Source organism: Sinocyclocheilus grahami, unplaced genomic scaffold, assembly GCF_001515645.1.
Source record: "Sinocyclocheilus grahami isolate Dianchi unplaced genomic scaffold, SAMN03320097.WGS_v1.1 scaffold784.1, whole genome shotgun sequence".
Lineage (NCBI taxonomy): Eukaryota > Metazoa > Chordata > Actinopteri > Cypriniformes > Cyprinidae > Sinocyclocheilus > Sinocyclocheilus grahami.
The window spans coordinates 459005-477926 of NW_015505963.1; the positions used below are offsets into that span (position 1 = coordinate 459005).

At 38.8% G+C, this 18922-nt stretch overlaps 1 protein-coding gene across 3 annotated transcripts in view; it reads right to left on the reverse strand.

Annotated features, from left to right (window-relative positions):
- edil3a (EGF-like repeats and discoidin I-like domains 3a) overlaps positions 1-18922 on the reverse strand; it is a 72239-nt gene that overhangs the window by 35626 nt on the left and 17691 nt on the right. For all 3 annotated transcript variants that reach the window (XR_001605875.1, XM_016246104.1, XM_016246105.1), the window contains exons 2-4: positions 8817-8972; positions 7993-8137; positions 7394-7578 (exon numbers count right to left, since the gene is read on the reverse strand). Coding sequence is in view for 2 of the 3 variants with exons in the window: in XM_016246104.1 (XP_016101590.1) it covers positions 7394-7578; positions 7993-8137; positions 8817-8972 (486 nt within the window). In the remaining variant the exon portion in view is untranslated. The remainder of the gene's footprint in view (positions 1-7393; positions 7579-7992; positions 8138-8816; positions 8973-18922) is intronic.

An 18922-nucleotide genomic window follows, 5' to 3' on the forward strand; every position in this document is an offset into this window, starting at 1 on the left:
CACCGGCGGGAAAAAATTAAACAAAAGATTCTCTGCCCGGGGAGGGAGTGGTGCATTCACCATCTCCCAAAGAGCAGATCCTTCCATCCCTGGGTCGCCTGCCTCAGGGCCGCTTGCTTCTCTGCTTGCCGGGGGCCTGGACAAGCGGGGCGGCCCGCCCACGTCCGGCTCCACAATGCCGCTTTGCTGAAGGCTGCTGCGGATGTGGCGTGGGAGCGGGGGCGGACGCGGGGGCCCACCCTCGGCGACGAACAGGCTGGGGCACTGCAGCTGGCGGATGGATGGAGGCAGCAGCTGCCCGCCGGGGCAGGATGTATCGGATCGCCTCAGTCTGCTTCTGGGCAGCCGAGAACTGCTTGGCAAAGCTCTCGACTGCGTCGCCGAAGAGGCCGGTCTGGGACACAGGGGAATTGAGGAACCTAACCTTGTCGGTGTCCCTCATGTCTGCCAGACCCAGCCAGAGACGGCGCTCCTGGACCACAAGCGTGGACATCGCATGACCCAGAGAACTCGCGGTGACCTTCGTCGCTCGGAGCGCGAGGTCAGTGGCGGTTCGGAGCTCTTTCAGAACTTCCGGATCATGACCACCCTCGTGCAGGTCCTTCAGTGCCTTAGCCTGGTGCACCTGCAGTAACGCCATAGCGTGTAAGGCGGAAGCAGCTTCCCCGCAAGCCGTATAGGCACTGCTGTTAGAACAGACGAATGCCTACAGCCCCGGGAAGGAAGTACCGGGTCTCCCCGCCAGGAGGAGGCGGACTTAGGACACAATTGCATCGCTACCGCCTGCTCCACCGGGGTGATCGCCAAATACCCCTTCGCTGCACCGCCGTCGAGGGTGGTGAGGGAGGAGGAACCCGCCGGCTGGTTTCTGGCAGTAAAAGGTGCTGTCCACGACCTGGTGAGCTCGTCATGCACCTCTGGGAAGAAAGGCACCAGGGGGGGCGCTGAGAACCAAGCCGGACCCCCCCGAGAAACCAATCATCCAGCCTTGAGGGTTCGGGACGCGGTGGAGGTTTCCACTCGAGCCCAACTCTTTCGGCGGCCCGGGAAAGCATAGCTGTCATCTCCGGATCCGATTCAGGCTTTGCCACCATCCCGGGAGGGTGGCAGCGCGGCCGAATCTTCATCGGACAGCTCTCCCTCCGATGCTGAGATCGACATCTGGTCGGTGGGAGGTCCACTGGATACCGCTGGTACGCTCTTTAAAGAGGGCCCAGCACGTTCCGTGGGTCGCTCCACTGGATCGGAGGAGCAAGAGGAGTGATAGTCCCCAGAGGGTTGGTTCCCTGCGGGGTTTGCCATCACTGTAACCCTCAAACCTCCCGCGTTACTGCTGGAAGTGGTTCTCGTCTGCCTTCCGCCAGAACGAGCCCCAGATCGCGGCAGTGGCAGCGGGACTCCGCCCCCTTGCGAGTAGCGGAGCCTGGTTTGCAGCTCTGAGATGGTCATATTCCCACAATGATAACATGACTCACCCACGAAGGCCACCTCAGCGTGCTTAATGCCCAGACACGTGAGGCAGTGATCGTGACCATCACCCGGTGCCAGGTAACGACCGCACCCAGAAACGCACGGCTGAAACGGCATCCTTATAAGGACGATCTGTCGTCTTTATAAAGACGCACCCGTGTAGCTCTTTTAGAGAAATTTGCTCTTTTTTAGGAAATGCTCTTTTAGTGCTGAGGTGCACAGGGGAGATGGCCGCTTTGCAACACGACAGGGGGTAGTGCAGCCTGAAGTGCGCAACCCACTCGACACTGGAACGACCACCGCTGAAGCACCGTCCCGCCAACACAGAAAGCTTCCGAGAGCGTGCTGTACTCGTAGTTCTCGAAACAAACATAGAGCGATGTTGTCGCTCGGCTCCGAAGCGAAAAGCTGGTATGCATTGCACCTGCTGCCTTATTATACTCACGCTGTGATCAGCGGCAGCTAGATGCAATAATTGCATGCCAATGTGCATTGGCTCGTTTAGTTTACACTCGAAGTAGATTGGTCTATCGAAGCGATCGTCGGTCACGACGTGACTCGTAGTAACCGACTGAAAGAGAACAATCTTATTGACCCCTAACTTTTGAACGGTATAGTATCTAACCATGTCTCCTATATTGTAATCATCTGATGAAATTAGCATGTAAGAATTAATCTAAAATGACCTCAGGCCAAATGAAATACAAAGTCAAATTCTTGTGAGGCTGCAGTACAAAGGGAACAATTCAAAAGACATATGTGACCTCTAACAAAACTTACATGACGTTAACATATTCCTACTTCTCTTAAAATTAAATAAATTATTTTGCAATATGTCTGTGAAATGACACTTTCAAGCTATAATTAACATATGAAGTCATGCTTTTTTCTTTTACATCTATGTTAGTATGAAGTATTTCTACCCCTAGAAGGAAATGATAAATGTGGTGGTCTTAATCATAAGAAGAGCTTGAGACAGAGATAACAGGCCATTGAAGGTTATAAATGCTTTTAAATAGAGGCCCCTAAATCTAAACCTGAGAGACTGATAGTTGGGCTACCATGACTAAATAACTAAACATATGAATAAGCTTTAATCAATAGTTTTATATTGTATCATCATTGTGGATTTGATTATATTAATGGTCAACCATACGTAGACAAATCTTGTACCATTATCTTTTCCAAATTCTGTTCAAATTTGTCTGTGCTTAAAATCAGATGTTGTAATGTGATTCATTTAGATTAGAGCCATGGGTTGGTTCAAGACTTACTGAAAAATGTTTTGAAATGTCTATATGGAGAAAATGAATGGAAAAAATCCTTCCAGAACCCAGGCTGCTGGAAGAACGAACCATCTCGGTTGCGCTCTATCATATTGCTTGTCAAGGATTTGCAGAAAGACTTTTGTTCTCAATTCAGAAATTTTGGCTATTTGAGACGGACCCCGGTTGGAGAAATGCTGACTTAGATAAAAGTTCCAATAAATTCTAGTCCTCATCTTTACTGAGGAAAACCACTGCTAAGATTTCTCAAACTGTCCATGCATATAGTCCGTAATGAGCAGAATTAAGATCCATAATGAATGCAAGTGGTCTTTCATGGCTGCCTGATGAAGTCTAAAAATTCTCTCTGTGGGACTGAGGTCACATCTCTGTTTGAGTAGTGGCGAAGACACGGGAAACCACAAATGAGGACACTAAATCGATTCATTACACACAAAGACGAGAGAGAGGAAGAAGTTGAAAAGGCAATTTTTCAAAATTCGATGGGAGAAAAGCCATAGACGAAGATAGGCTATGGGCGTCTCCTCGCTGTCTCTTGGTCGACTCAGCATGTTTGGAAGCAATCAACAGAAACTTCAAGAGGCTTTTTGCTGTGGAGTATCTCCAAACAGAGGAAAAAGAGCTGACTTTCAGTGTATTTGAAAAGGCTGGGAAGTAATTGGTTCATTTAAACAGCTCCAAAACCTGTCAATGGGATTTATATGCATTTTAATGTGAGTGGTTTGTTTGACCTTAGAAGTCCCTGGAAAAGCAGCATAATTTGTTTTTTTTGATTGGTTAATGGAGGGAAGCTTTGTGACAGACGTAAAAGATAATGTTGTTTGTGACTCCCGCCTGTATTTTAATTCGCTAAAACAAACTGCCCGGCAATATAAGACTTTATTTGCATTAAGTTCCTAAGCCAGTCTAATGAATGTCGGCAAATGAACTTTTCACTTGGGAGTCTTAGTCAATATTGACGTGTGCTTGCGGCATGTAAAATGTCTGCTTGACTGAACATGTCAGCATACAGAGTCCAAACCATTTAATAGACTAAAAGAACCAAGATCATTAAAAAAGTTTCCAATAAAAGGCTGTGAGTAACAGCAGCTTTGTTTTCACCAAAATCAATGAACATACAAATAAATGACTCCCAATCAAAACGTGCATCTAAAAGCAACTGAGACACTGATAACCTTATGATTTTGATGCTGTTTGACTGAGCACATCACTGGCATATCCTTGAGATGTGCTCCTTTTGGTCAAAACATCTCTGACGTTACTGCAGTTTGTGAGGCTGTTCTTGCTTCTGCAGCACTGCAATTGTCTTGATTAATTAGAATACTTAGTTTGTCATTAAGCTTGATTAATTCCATTAATCTATTAAGCCTAAAGTCATTCTGTGATGCCACTGGTATTGATTATTCCATTGGGGCAACCATTGCAGAAGCTCACAGTTCACCATGGCAACTGACGTTTGAATGTGCCGAGATGTGTCTCACATTCGCTCAATTTCTGTGATTGCACTGGAGCATTTATTCAGTAATCTCAGGATATTAATCACTTTTAACACCTCATGAGCTCGAAAATTATTCAGATGTGATGACATTCCCTGCATCATGAACAACAGTTCATGTTCCCTGAAAAAATGGCACAGCCTACCTATTACAGAGCTGTCTATCAAACATAACAAAATAAATTATATCAAAAAGGGGTGGGTGGGGGGATGGGGGGTGGAATGCTGCTAGTAAGTTATAATGTTAAGTGTTGTGTTGGAGTGTTGGAGAACAACCCAACTGTGACCCAGTGGAAATAGAACCTGCTATTTTGAATGAAGAAATTATATGTGCGATGCAGCAATTATCAAACAAGGCCCCTGTGTTTGACTGTATCCAATCATTTATCCTATCGGTAAGCCCCGCCCCCTTAGTTACTGTTGCTCCCTCGGACAAACAAACGGCGCTGCTCACTGTCTTACAATGACAGCTGATCAGATCACAATGCAAGTGGGAGAAGCCCCATGTTACGGTCGTCACAATCAAGATTAAAAAAAACGGGGCATTTATACCTATAAGCGCCAGCGGGTCAAATTTACCCGCTATATAATGCATGTATTTTCTTGCTGCTTATGTTTTAACATTGTACATTTCTAGGCAATGCCTTTCACTCACTGATTTAGCGGTTATGAGTTTCATAAATAAAGTCAAAATGCCTAAAAAAGGCGATTTATGGAAGGTAGGTATTAGAAACACTAAATGCCATGAGTGATGGAGAGTCTGATGGTAAGTTATGCATCCTGGGTCAGCTCAACATCTGACGGCTCATCTGACAGTGATCCAGATATCATATTTAAATGTTTTAGCATAACGTTACTCTAATTGGTCAAACTTTGGTTTAATTATTACATTTTTGTCATGCCATATCGTTTATTGTTCACTACTGTGTTGCTATTCTAGTCTGGCCATTTTCTGAAGATAAAAACCCTATATGTTTGTAATAAATCTATATGATGTAATGAATAAAACCATTTTTTGATTACCCAAAGTTTAATGGTGTCGTTCTCTTATTCAAATCATAAATGATTATTATTGCTCATTATTATCTATAGGCTGTTTTAGTCATTCATAGCATGGATTATCTTACTATATTCATTAATGACATTGTATTATAATATTAAACCACTCAAATATTTAGGCTACTACCTTCTAATTTTTTTTTCTTTAGCTTAGGCTACTGACCATTATGGATTTTAGCATGCATTAAAAAGTCTTGAACATAAAACAACAGGATACAGATATAGTTGATGACTAGACATAATTTCAGGACTCTAGACACTTCTTTGTGAAGACAGTGGCATAATACAGTGAAATAATACGTTCTTTAGCCATATAAATACAGCTGCCATGTGTGTGAGTAAAATTTACCCGCTGGCACTTTTAGGTATACAGCAACCTCTGGCGGTTCTAGTGTTAAATTTACATTTAACCAGTTTAATATGGAGATGCACTGAAATGTAGACCTTAGTTTATGTGTTTTTGACCTACACTGTACACGACGTGAGAACAGTTAGCTCTTTAGGTTTGTACGTTAGCATTGACTCACTAACTTCAACGTTAGCTAGTTTTAGCCAGAGATGCCTTGCTGAAGCACAAGATGACATTAATGTTCTGCTTGAGTACTCACTAACTTCAACGTTAGCTAGATTTAGCCAGAGATACTTTGCTGAAGCACAAGATGACATTAATGCTCTGCTTGAGCAGATGAAAATTGTAACTTAATGAGAGTATGACAACCAGAAAATTTAAGTTTTTGTCTTCATTGGGATTAGGGTTGAATGCTTACGGACATTTTGCTCTGTTTTGTTTGGGTTCAAGAAATGGAATAAAATAAGTTCCATTGCCCATCCTTTCAGGATACCTGGAACTCAGTGTTACAAGTACCCCAGGCACATCGATTTTCCATTTTTGTAGCATAAACACCATCCAACTGATGCAAGCTTCGGATCTTCCAATGTTTCTCTATGGTGCTGAAACCTAAAGATGTCCGAGTCCCCGTGCAACTGATACTCAACTGCCATTGGCTCATCTGTGTTCGAGGGGAGGGGCTTACCGATAGGTCAATTCCACCTGCAGCCATTAAAGTAATCTGCCAAAAGGTCTGGGACACCAGAAAGTGGCCAAAAGATTGGAAAAGATCAGTTTTTATACCAATACCAAAGAAAGGTGATGCAAGAAATTGTAGCAACTACCACTCAATAAACATGATCCCTCACATAAGCAAAATCCTTTTAAAAATCATTCTGCAATACCTACTCCCAGTCATAGAGACAGAACTACCTGATTTGCAGGCTGGTTTCCGCCGAGGTCGTGGCACACGTGACCACATAGCAAATTTGCGATGGATCATTGAAAAAATCCAATGAATTTCAAAAAGTTATCTATATGTGATAAATATCACTAGGACGTAATGCAATGCTAAGCATGCAACAAATCTGGAAGAGTAAAGACATCAATCTAACAACCAAATGTATACTAGTCCAGACGATTGTATTTCCAGTATCAATATATGGATGTGAAAGCTGGACTGTGAAAAAAACTGATCGAAGGAGGATAGACGCCTACAAGTTATGGTGTTGGAGAAGGCTCTTGAGGATACCATGGTCAACATATTAAAACATTTCATAATAAGCCAAATTAATAGACTATAATGAATTTAAATGAAAAGTAATTTTACTGCCAGGCTTAAAGTGAAATATGTTTGAATATGAAGTGATGACAGTGGTTTTAAAATGCTTGGCTGAATGATAGCAAATAGCTCTTGCCTGAAGCCTGAGGTAAGGTGATCGGTTACCTTAATGAACAGTGAGTGAGCGAGCATGTGAGCGAGAGGCTCCAGAGAGAAGGGATAACTGGGATTTCATCGAAACTTTGATTCTAGGAGCTAAACATTAGGAATCACGACAAAGCTTTGATCTTTGTTGAGGTTCTGTGTTAGAGTTCATCTGAACTCTGAATGTTGTTTAATGTACACCTCTGTGCTGCAGTGATCATTTCATTACAGCACATTTCAACTTTACATTTAATCATTCACAGCCAATAACAGTCACAATAATATTAGATTGTCCCTAAGCATATTAGGACACTTATAATAAACCCTACCTGCAGCCACTGGGACTGGTCACTGTGTCCAGATGTCCAGGCATTGACCTTGCCTTGTTTATCCAGTCTTGCTTTCCCAGGTTCCCAGGTGAACATGTCCATGTTAAGAGTTCTGAAGATGCTGGAGGCCGTGATTTGGTAGTCCTGAATGTGGCCAGACTTCATCCCCATTGGCTCCGAACACCCTGAAGTATTCAAAGGCGTGTCATTAGCCTAAAACCGTATTACACTAAAACCAATTTACATGCTGTTACACAATAATGTACGCTGGTTAGTGTATTTTTTTTTACAAGGAATACAGGTTAACTATGGCTTGTGTTTAGCTTCAACTAACACATTGAAGCAATAATAATAAATACATGTGTCGTATAGTAACTACTGGCACAATCTGACCAACAGGGGGGAAAAAATCCTTATTGTTGAGCTGTATAAAATAAATCCCCTGAACTGGCTAGGAGAAAAGGAAAAACTGGCTTCAACCATGTTGTGCTGTGCTTTATTGACAGTCTGGACAATGTTTTAGAGGTATAACACACTTTTAAAGTCGCCTTTGGACGTGCTCTCAGAAAGATGTATTGCTGTCTATTGAGGTGACTCACCCGTGAGCTCACAACCCAGGAGCTCCATGCGAAGAGTGCAGTGTCTCCTGCACACCTGCGGGTAGATCCTCACATACTGAGCCTCGATAGGAGGGGTGAAGGAGTTGGCAAACGGAGTGTTGTTATCAATATTCCCACGGAAGATCTGGAGAGAGAACGTGGGGAGATTTCATAAAACGAGAGAGGTCAACACTGCTCCATCACACTCACCCAATTTATTATACTGGTTTTTAATCAAAAGAGTATTTACTAACACTAAATCGAAGTAATTTATGAAAAATGTTTGCGATAAAAAGGTCAAAACGAGATCAAACTGGACTAGGTTTGCATTCTTTGAAGGAAATATCAGAGCTTGCAAGATAGCAAAAATAAGAAAAAATGTTAAAGTTTTGTTTTGTTAATGTTTTAAATAAGCTTAGGTTCTGAACAAATGAAATAAAAAAAATAGAACCAATGACAAGTATGCAAAATAGATTTAAAAGAAAATACTGATCACAATTTAGTATGTACATATTTAGATGCCATTATCACTGTTTAGAACAAGAATATATAATACTATAATACTATTTTTAATAAAATAATTTCCCTAATAACAAAACAGTGTCTGAAATAATCAAAATAGCAACTACTCAAAGTCATTAGAAGAAATCTGGACACTCTCTAACAGTAAAAAATGATGGCATCAGAGATGATGGACGCTGCATGTCATCTGAAGCCCGACAGCAATCCCCTCAGAATACAGCCTGGAAAGGTGGAGGGAGAAGCAAAAGCACATGCTGAGTGACTGATGTGGCTCTTTTTCGCTAATTAAAAAAATGTCTCACTATATCTTCATCTGTGCCCTTGACTTTGTATGTCCTCCAGGTCTTTCCGTCGTCGCTGTAGGCCACTTTGTACGACTTAACATATTCTGGGCTCCCGATGCGCTTGGCTCCTTGGGTTATCACTCCTGTGACCCGCATCCTCCTCTGTAGGTTAATCTGAGACAGAACAAAAGAGAGAGGAACAGATGCAGAGAGAGAGATAGAAACGATCTTCTTTAGTGTTATCTTAGTATTATTTATATATATGTGTGTGTGTGTGTGTGTGTGTGTGTGTGTGTGATTTATTTTAGTTTTTGTGAATATATTACAAGCAAAATAAGACAGGACAAGACGTGTAATTACACAATAAAGAAATATAATAGCAACATGCTATGGCCGCTGATAATCACAGACATGCTGAAACACTGCCACAACATATTCTGCATGTGCAGTTGTTTTATATTTAAGTTTAATGGACAACTATGTAAATAAAGGAAAATCAAAGAAGTGCCCCAAAAACGGTCTATTTTCAAATTGCCGGTGACTTTGTCTGTTTTTGGTCCGCAAAGCAAACAGAACTGCCGAACACTGAGATAGCACTCATTTGCTTTGTCTCAGAATGAGTCAGTGTTTTTGAACAAATCTTTGAATAAAATGATTTGCTGACTCACCCGTGAAGACAGTCACCTGTCGCCGCCTATTGACGCAACAATGTAACTCGCAGAAAGAGTTGCTGAAAACCCCCTTATCATTTCACCTTTTAGTGACTTAAGGTGCAGCCACATGAGCAAATTTTCAGTAATATCTTCCTGATATAAAGGCATTGTTCACTGACAACAGTGAAGCACTGTTCACACAGAAGTTCACTTTCTGCTTAATCCTTTTTTTGAAAAGTTAATCCTTTTATGTAAAGACATGCCAATTGAATTGCAACCGAGATTTTATTTTTAAATTGTGGTTTGTTCAGGAGTATGTATGCTTTGGAAATATCTGTTAGGTATACTTGTTATAGCACTTGCATATCATTGCTCTTTTGTTGATTTTGATTGCTTCCATTGTCCTCATTTGTAAGTCACTTTGGATAAAAGCGTCTGCTAAATGACTAAATGTAAGTCAAATGTATTACTTATCCTTATATATATGTAAATATACAACAATTTTGCATTCATTTACTGCATTCATTGTCTCCTGCACAATTTGAAATCATTATAGGCTGCATTTTGAAATTACACCCAATGAAATGTCATTATTAAGCAGCTTGCAACACATTTTGTAACTGTGTTGTACTATAATTCTAAATACTTTTTCTACTAATATTCTCATATTTGGCTGCATACAACAAATAAAAGTAAAATTCATTAAATTCAGATACAAAGCTTGCACTGATATATATATATATATATATATATATATATATATATATGTGTTTTTTTCCGCGCTCAAGTTCACACTGCACACGGTTGCAGTCCGGCAGTGCGATCCAGGAGCGGTGCGTCTGCAGGGGTGCAGAGATAGTTTCTGCTGCACACGCTGAATTAAAGTTACAGAGCATTGTTTGCACTAAATATGAACATGGATTGACATGAAAATGTAGTAATTACACCACAAATGCATATAATTAAAGTCTACTGTGTTTCACAGTCAACACATAGGCTATGGTTTTTTGGCTAGGTTTAAAGGAAAAGAGCACTTTTAGATAAACAAGGCAATAATAGATGGCACTCGTGGAGGTAGTTATTTCCGCGCTCAAGTTCACACTGCACACGGTTGCAGTCCGGCAGTGCGATCCAGGAGCGGTGCGTCTGCAGGGGTGCAGAGATAGTTTCTGCTGCACACGCTGAATTAAAGTTACAGAGCATTGTTTGCACTAAATATGAACATGGATTGACATGAAAATGTAGTAATTACACCACAAATGCATATAATTAAAGTCTACTGTGTTTCACAGTCAACACATAGGCTATGGTTTTTTGGCTAGGTTTAAAGGAAAAGAGCACTTTTAGATAAACAAGGCAATAATAGATGGCACTCGTGGAGGTAGTTAAACAAAATTCTTTATGAACTGCAGGATTGGTTGTAAAAGATTTAAATGCAAAAGAAAAGGCAGTAGAGCTGACTGTTTCTGTCTATAGTAAGTTTTAATTTAGAATGTTTGTGATAATGTAAGAAAAGTATTTAAATGTTTTGCCACTTGCTTGAGCAACTTAATATATAAATCTAGAAGTAAATGCAAAAGTAAAAAGCATTGAACAATGTGTTGCTTATATTTATTGCATTTAAACACATCTATGAAAGATTGTATTACTGTAATGTGTAAATTTGAAATTCTGAATTCTGAAAAAGCATTTTAAGTAACAATGTTGGATTTGAAATCAAAATAATGGATAAATGTTGTGTTTGTGGTAAACAGCCACGGATCAGTTGCAGACTCTTGTGTGAAAGCACAATGAGAGTCAGTGCTGCTTCTGCACCGCTTACGTATAGCACATGGACTGCATACACACTGCAAACGGAGTATGTTTAAACCAGGTGTAAAAGGCTGCCTCACATACAGCTCATGAAATCAGGCTTGTGCTGTGTGTAAGCTATTGTGCAACAATTGCACGACTGTCAAAACAAAAATGCACTGCATGATCAAACATTTAGGTGAGATAAATATATATTTTAGAAAAATGTCTAAAAATGCCCCCCTTCACCCCTCAAATTTAAAAAATCCCCTCTCACAAGTCACCTAAGAGGGGAATTCATTTTCAAAAAAGAAATTCAGGCCCTGAATAAATGTCTAAAAATCTTGATTGGATCGCTATAAATAATTCTACATGATAAAAAGAAGGCCTTTAAAAGATCGGTATCGGTGATTGTATCGGCAAATACTGCTTTCTATGATCGGCCTCAAAAATCCTGATCGGAGCACCCCTAATAATAATAATAATTATTATTATTATTGTTGTTATTATTATTAGGATTTTTGAGGCCGATCATAGAAAGCAGTATTTGCCGATACAATGCTCTTGCAGACCAGTAGTCGTGGAAGCCCTATTGCCAGAATTTCCATTTAGACAACCTGCCAAAAACTGTTTCTACTAGACCCCTTCAGTTCTTGATTTCATAGTCACTCGTTCTGAAGTACACCGCTGGCTGTTAAAGCCAAGCCTCGTTTCATTATACATTCCTAGGAAGCCCAAGAAAAGAGAAAAAACTCTAGGAAGAGATCTGGCTGATTAAGTTTTGCCATACATCCACAGAGCATCCTTTGAATTTTTGAACGTATTGTGCTTGACAAACTACAGCTGTAACATCACATGCATATCAACATAGCTTTGCAGTTTATCTTTAAAGTAGGGCTCTACCGCAAAAATACAAAGCTAACCTTTGTAAAAAGGACATGTCCCTCACTGAAAACAAAAATGCCATATACAGATTTTTTTTATTTGTTATGTAATATGAATTATCCTTTCAGGACTCCACTGACTCTACTTGAGATGCATTTTCAGTATTTTAGCAAGTATTTTGAGCTCTGCACATTGAATAGCTACAGGCCTCTGGTTTTAAAGTAGGCCACACAACCTGACAGCCTTCTGGGAGTAACTTATTTTGTAGCTAGCCTGTAGAATATCAATTTTTTTTTTCCTTAACTTTTTCTAAAACGTCACAGGTAAACTGCAAGCACAACATATCACAAATGTACTGCTTTCATAACCTGTGTTCACAGAAAAAAATAATATACACAAAATAAAAAAAATTTACATGAAATTCTTAGGTAGATAAACATAAATGGCATTTTTTGTAACATACTCCAATAAACATATAATTAGCAATGCTACTAACCTGACTACTTAGGTTTTAAATTATAGAATTATATCATTATTTCTAGGTTTCCTGGGACTGATGTATCTGATGGAGACAGACAGTAATTTTTATTTTGCGGCAATTTGGCTCTGCCCGAAACATTGACTTTTATATCTTGTTTACATTACTGGCATTTAGAAAGTGTAAATTTTTTGAACACTTTATTTATTGTGGCTTTCTTTATTGTGCAAAGAGACAGACATAAAGGCAAACAAGAGTATGCATGCATTGTTGATAGGGTTGGGTATTGTTCGAATTTGATCAATTCCGCATTCCAGTTATCGATTCCAAACATTTAGATATCAAACATATTTATTTTGTGTCTCTTTTTGCAAATCATTTAAACTCTTGCAGACCAGTAGTCGTGGAAGCCCTATAGCCAGAATTTCCATTTAGACAACCTGCCAAAAACTGTTTCTACTAGACCCCTTCAGTTCTTGATTTCATAGTCACTCATTCTGAAGTACACCGCTGGCTGTTAAAGCCAAGCCTCGTTTCATTATACATTCCTAGGAAGCCCAAGAAAAGAGAAAAAACTCTAGGAAGAGATCTGGCTGATTAAGTTTTGTCATACATCCACAGAGCATCCTTTGAATTTTTGAACGTATTGTGCTTGACAAACTACAGCTGTAACATCACATGCATATCAACATAGCTTTGCAGTTTATCTTTAAAGTAGGGCTCTACCGCAAAAATACAAAGCTAACCTTTGTAAAAAGGACATGTCCCTCACTGAAAACAAAAATGCCATATACAGATTTTTTTTATTTGTTATGTAATATGAATTATCCTTTCAGGACTCCACTGACTCTACTTGAGATGCATTTTCAGTATTTTAGCAAGTATTTTGAGCTCTGCACATTGAATAGCTACAGGCCTCTGGTTTTAAAGTAGGCCACACAACCTGACAGCCTTCTGGGAGTAACTTATTTTGTAGCTAGCCTGTAGAATATCAATTTTTTTTTCCTTAACTTTTTCTAAAACGTCACAGGTAAACTGCAAGCACAACATATCACAAATGTACTGCTTTCATAACCTGTGTTCACAGAAAAAAATAATATACACAAAATAAAAAAAATTAACATGAAATTCTTAGGTAGATAAACATAAATGGCATTTTTTGTAACATACTCCAATAAACATATAATTAGCAATGCTACTAACCTGACTACTTAGGTTTTAAATTATAGAATTATATAATTATTTCTAGGTTTCCTGGGACTGATGTATCTGATGGAGACAGACAGTAATTTTTATTTTGCGGCAATTTGGCTCTGCCCGAAACATTGACTTTTATATCTTGTTTACATTACTGGCATTTAGAAAGTGTAAATTTTTTGAACACTTTATTTATTGTGGCTTTCTTTATTGTGCAAAGAGACAGACATAAAGGCAAACAAGAGTATGCATGCATTGTTGATAGGGTTGGGTATTGTTCGAATTTTATCAATTCCGCATTCCAGTTATCGATTCCAAACATTTAGATATCAAACATATTTATTTTGTGTCTCTTTTTGCAAATCATTTAATTGCTACTGAATACCATGAATAAAAATCAGCTGGCTACATAAAAAAATGGACTTGATTAAGAGTGGTTTGTGTGCAAAATAGAGCTGCATGTTTCTGGAGAAATTGAGGCTTTTTTTATTTTTAAATTATTTTTAAATTTGAACAGTAAATACTGAGGGAACCGGCTGTGTGAGTCAACTCTAAAACCTGTCCTTCACAGAAAAGCAGCTCGACTGGCAAAGTCTCCAACTGTGTCCCTTAACTTTTTCTAAAACGTCACAGGTAAACTGCAAGCACAACATATCACAAATGTACTGCTTTCATAACCTGTGTTCACAGAAAAAAATAATATACACAAAATAAAAAAAATTAACATGAAATTCTTAGGTAGATAAACATAAATGGCATTTTTTGTAACATACTCCAATAAACATATAATTAGCAATGCTACTAACCTGACTACTTAGGTTTTAAATTATAGAATTATATAATTATTTCTAGGTTTCCTGGGACTGATGTATCTGATGGAGACAGACAGTAATTTTTATTTTGCGGCAATTTGGCTCTGCCCGAAACATTGACTTTTATATCTTGTTTACATTACTGGCATTTAGAAAGTGTAAATTTTTTGAACACTTTATTTATTGTGGCTTTCTTTATTGTGCAAAGAGACAGACATAAAGGCAAACAAGAGTATGCATGCATTGTTGATAGGGTTGGGTATTGTTCGAATTTGATCAATTCCGCATTCCAGTTATCGATTCCAAACATTTAGATATCAAACATATTTATTTTGTGTCTCTTTTTGCAAATCATTTAATTGCTACTGAATACCATGAATAAAAATCAGCTGGCTACATAAAAAACTGGACTTGATTAAGAGCGGTTTGTGTGCAAAATAGAGCTGCATGTTTCTGGAGAAATTGAGGCTTTTTTTATTTTTAAATTATTTTTAAATTTGAACAGTAAACACTGAGGGAACCGGCTGTGTGAGTCAACTCTAAAACCTGTCCTTCACAGAAAAGCAGCTCGACTGGCAAAGTCTCCAACTGTGTCTTTCCACTGCCACTCTGTCATGTCAATCAACCTGCATCATGTATTCAGTCTACTGTGCAAGCAAATCAATAATCCACATTCAAGTGTGTGATACACTGTGACTGTTGTGCAAATACATTTATGTGCAACTTTTGCCGCATTGATGCAGCTTCTATGCAGAGTAAAATGGCTCTAGACAAACAAGTTTAACCATAACATAATTGGCTCATCACTTCACCCCATCTTCACTTCGTGCTACCGTTGTCAGTTTGCTCTTCCACAGCAGGGCAAATCCTCAATGTTAGCATTAATCTGAAGTACAACTGAACCTGCTGTGGGAGGGAGGACGTGCCCAGAGGGACTGACACCATGCCAAGCCAAACTGTTGTGTGGGTCACGACTCAGTGCAGCACAGCTCTGGTACAACAGACACTATCACTCAAATTTAAGTGCTTAGAGGGAGAACAAGAAAAAAAATCTAAGATAAGTTTATGTAAAACAGTGATTCTCATCTGCTTTTGCCTCATGACCTAGAATTTTCTTTGGACATCAGATGGCAACCCAACAACACTACAAACATGCTTTATTGGATATAATTAAGTATCAAATGCCATCAAAACATTAAATTGATTAATATTACCCTAAGCACAACAAAATGTGTAACTTAAAAAATAAATAAATAAACCCTTTTTTAATTATTAACATAATTTGGTAAATGCATAAGCAACAGCAGAAATACAACACAATAAAAAAAAACTATTACCCTAAGCACCCTACTATTACCCTAAGCACAAGAACATACAGTAATATTATTATTATTATTATTATATTCCTTAAGCATAATGATATGCATAACAAATAAAAATAAAATAATTATTTTATTTCATTATTTTATTTTATTTTATTTTACAGCAGTCACTTACCGGCCTAACATTTGAAACAAATGTATCACACAATGACAGGCAAATTTATTGTAGACTTTTTTTTGACGCATGGTCTTAAGCAACAAAAATATGTTTTATTCCTCCCTTTTAGAGACACTTTATTTTGCAATCCTAATCATGCACGATTATATGGTTTGTTACGTTTTATATTTTGCACCGAGCATTGTTTTCTGTCCCTGCTCTTTGTGACCCTATCAGAGCAAACCTGACAGCCATTTTTGGGGTCATGACCCACCAGTTGAGAACCACTGATGTAGTAAATATATGCAGTAGAATGCAAAAGACTAAATTAAAATAAAGAAATTACAAATCAGCTTCCAATACACACTTCCAGCATGCACCAGAAAGACAGAAGCACTAATGTCCTTCTTGCATGGCTTCATGACAGGGGGAGACCGAGAGCAATATGGAAATGAGCGCATGCTGATACTCGACTCGCAGTCTGTGTTCCTGCTGTCTAAACGCATACACATGTATTAATGCATACACTTGCACACATATGGCACAACCCCATCCATCACACTCTACATATGTACACATAAACCGCTATCGCTGAGCAAAGAGGTGATCTGCACGTAATGAGCCTTTCAAAATAACTCCCACACTATTCCTCAGCATAACTCCTCTGTCTAACTAATGGAGAAATGCTCGGAGACCCAAGACTAAGTTAAGGCATTTAGTCAGCCTTCAAACAGCGAGTGAGAGCAGTCAGTCAAGTCTTTGTTTTCCCAAGAGGTAAAAAGCTGTTTGAGAGGCTCCTGAGGGACGGGGCGTGGAGCGAAGCTGAGTGCTCAGAGTGTGGAAGGGAAGAGGAAGACAGCTCAGGCTCGTAGACAGACAGCCATGAAATGGGGGAAAAGTAATAGTCATAATACAGGGTTTAAAATGATTTGTTATCGCTGAGTGGGGAGTGTGTGTGTGTGTTGCTTCACAGTCAGCTACACTTGATGACAGCTAATTCACCATCCTACTGTGTGTGAGCAATGGGCTGGGATTTTGAGGGGCCACACAAATCACGAGCTGAATTCGTTCTTCTAGCCTTTAAGTCTCTGAACTGAAGATGTATCAAAAACTCGCTAAACCACTGACAGTGGTTACAGCACATGCTGGGAGAACATGTCAAGTTTTTGAAAGAACAATCACTTTGTGAATTTCTATAGCGCTGATGAGAAATCTTGTCATTTGAAATGCGTGCGGGCTGGTAATTAGAAATAACAGCAATTTGCACATTACTAACAGAACTTTACTTGTGTTACTCAAGAAATATTCAAACTTTAAATGTTAAAAATTGTCTTTGATTCATCAATATATATCTGCTATCAATATGTGCGTTATAAGTACTAATAAACAGACAATATGTTAAAAATAGGCATGCTAATAAGCAGCTAGTTAATAGTGAGAATTGGTCCCTACACTAAAGTGTTACAACAACAACAACAACAACAACACAGGGTTCCCACTCTTTCATGAACACCATATTCAAGGACTTTCAAGGACTTTTTAAAGCACCATTTATTTTATATCAAGCACCTATCAAATTCACACCCCAGAATATGTAGTGTCATGAAAGACCTTAAACCTTGTACATACAAAAATATATAATAAAAAAAAATAGGACTTTCTATTTGCTTTTAAACTGTAAACGCTTTTCACTAAGCTGTTTTTCCAATTTTTCAAGTTCTACATTTGCTTCTTAGCTCCATGTTGCAGTAAGTTTTGGGAGTTCATTTTTAGTCCATCTCCTATCCTGAAAAGTCTGTCTTGCAGAGACTGACAAAAATTAGCTCCTAAAACTTACTGCCAGATTCTGGAAGATCAGTTCTTCAAACAGTGGTACAAGAGGATGTGGTGCTGGTCCTTCAAGAGTCACTCTCAACTTATCTGTCCATAAAGCCTATAAAAAATAGTAATTAATGTATTTCACAACACTTCAGAATGTTATTCTTATTAAGTAGGGGTAATTTTTTTAGGATTTTTTACCCAAGCAAAGTCTCTGAAAACCTGTCACCTTGTAATTCTGGAGACTCAAGGTTGCAGTTCTGGAAAATATTGGCACTGGCACAACAAATATTGGTTTCACACTTAATTCTTCACATTAATTATTAATTATTTTGCAGTTAACATGCTCTTTTCTTCTCCACCTGTTTTTTTCTGACCCCGCTGACCCAATGAGCATTTTGCTGACCAATGGTCATGCCTTAACTTTGAAATTTCTGTATTGCATTCGTTTTTTATATTTCTCATGGGGATTTAATCATTTTTGACATCTCAGTCTGAGTTAAATCTCTTTTTTGGCTCATTTCATCTGTAAAAGAAAACCTGCCTAATAATTCTACACACCTTAATAAGGAGTTTTTTATTTCCAGCCTTCATGTACACTTATATATCACTTCTAAATTATTAAATACAAAAATAATAGTAGTTATTAAGATTGATGTGGTTTGGAATTGGTAAAATGTGCTTGGAAAAAAATATGATCAGAGTATCAACGTGCCTAATAATTATGCACGCACTGTAAGTGCTCCCTTTACACAGAGTGCGCGAAATCGGAAGTGAACAGCGAGCACTCATTCAAATGCTTAATTTTGTGCTCCTAATTAAAAAAATGTAGAAGCACCTTCTGATCAATAATAAAAAATTCTGATCCAAAATTAGCATTTCTAATACGAGGTGACATTTGACTCAAAGTGACTTAATGGCATCTTTTACATCTATGTCAAATTCAAAAATGTATGTTTATAAGCTTTTTAAAATTTCTATTTAAAACAATATAAGAAGTAGAATAAGACA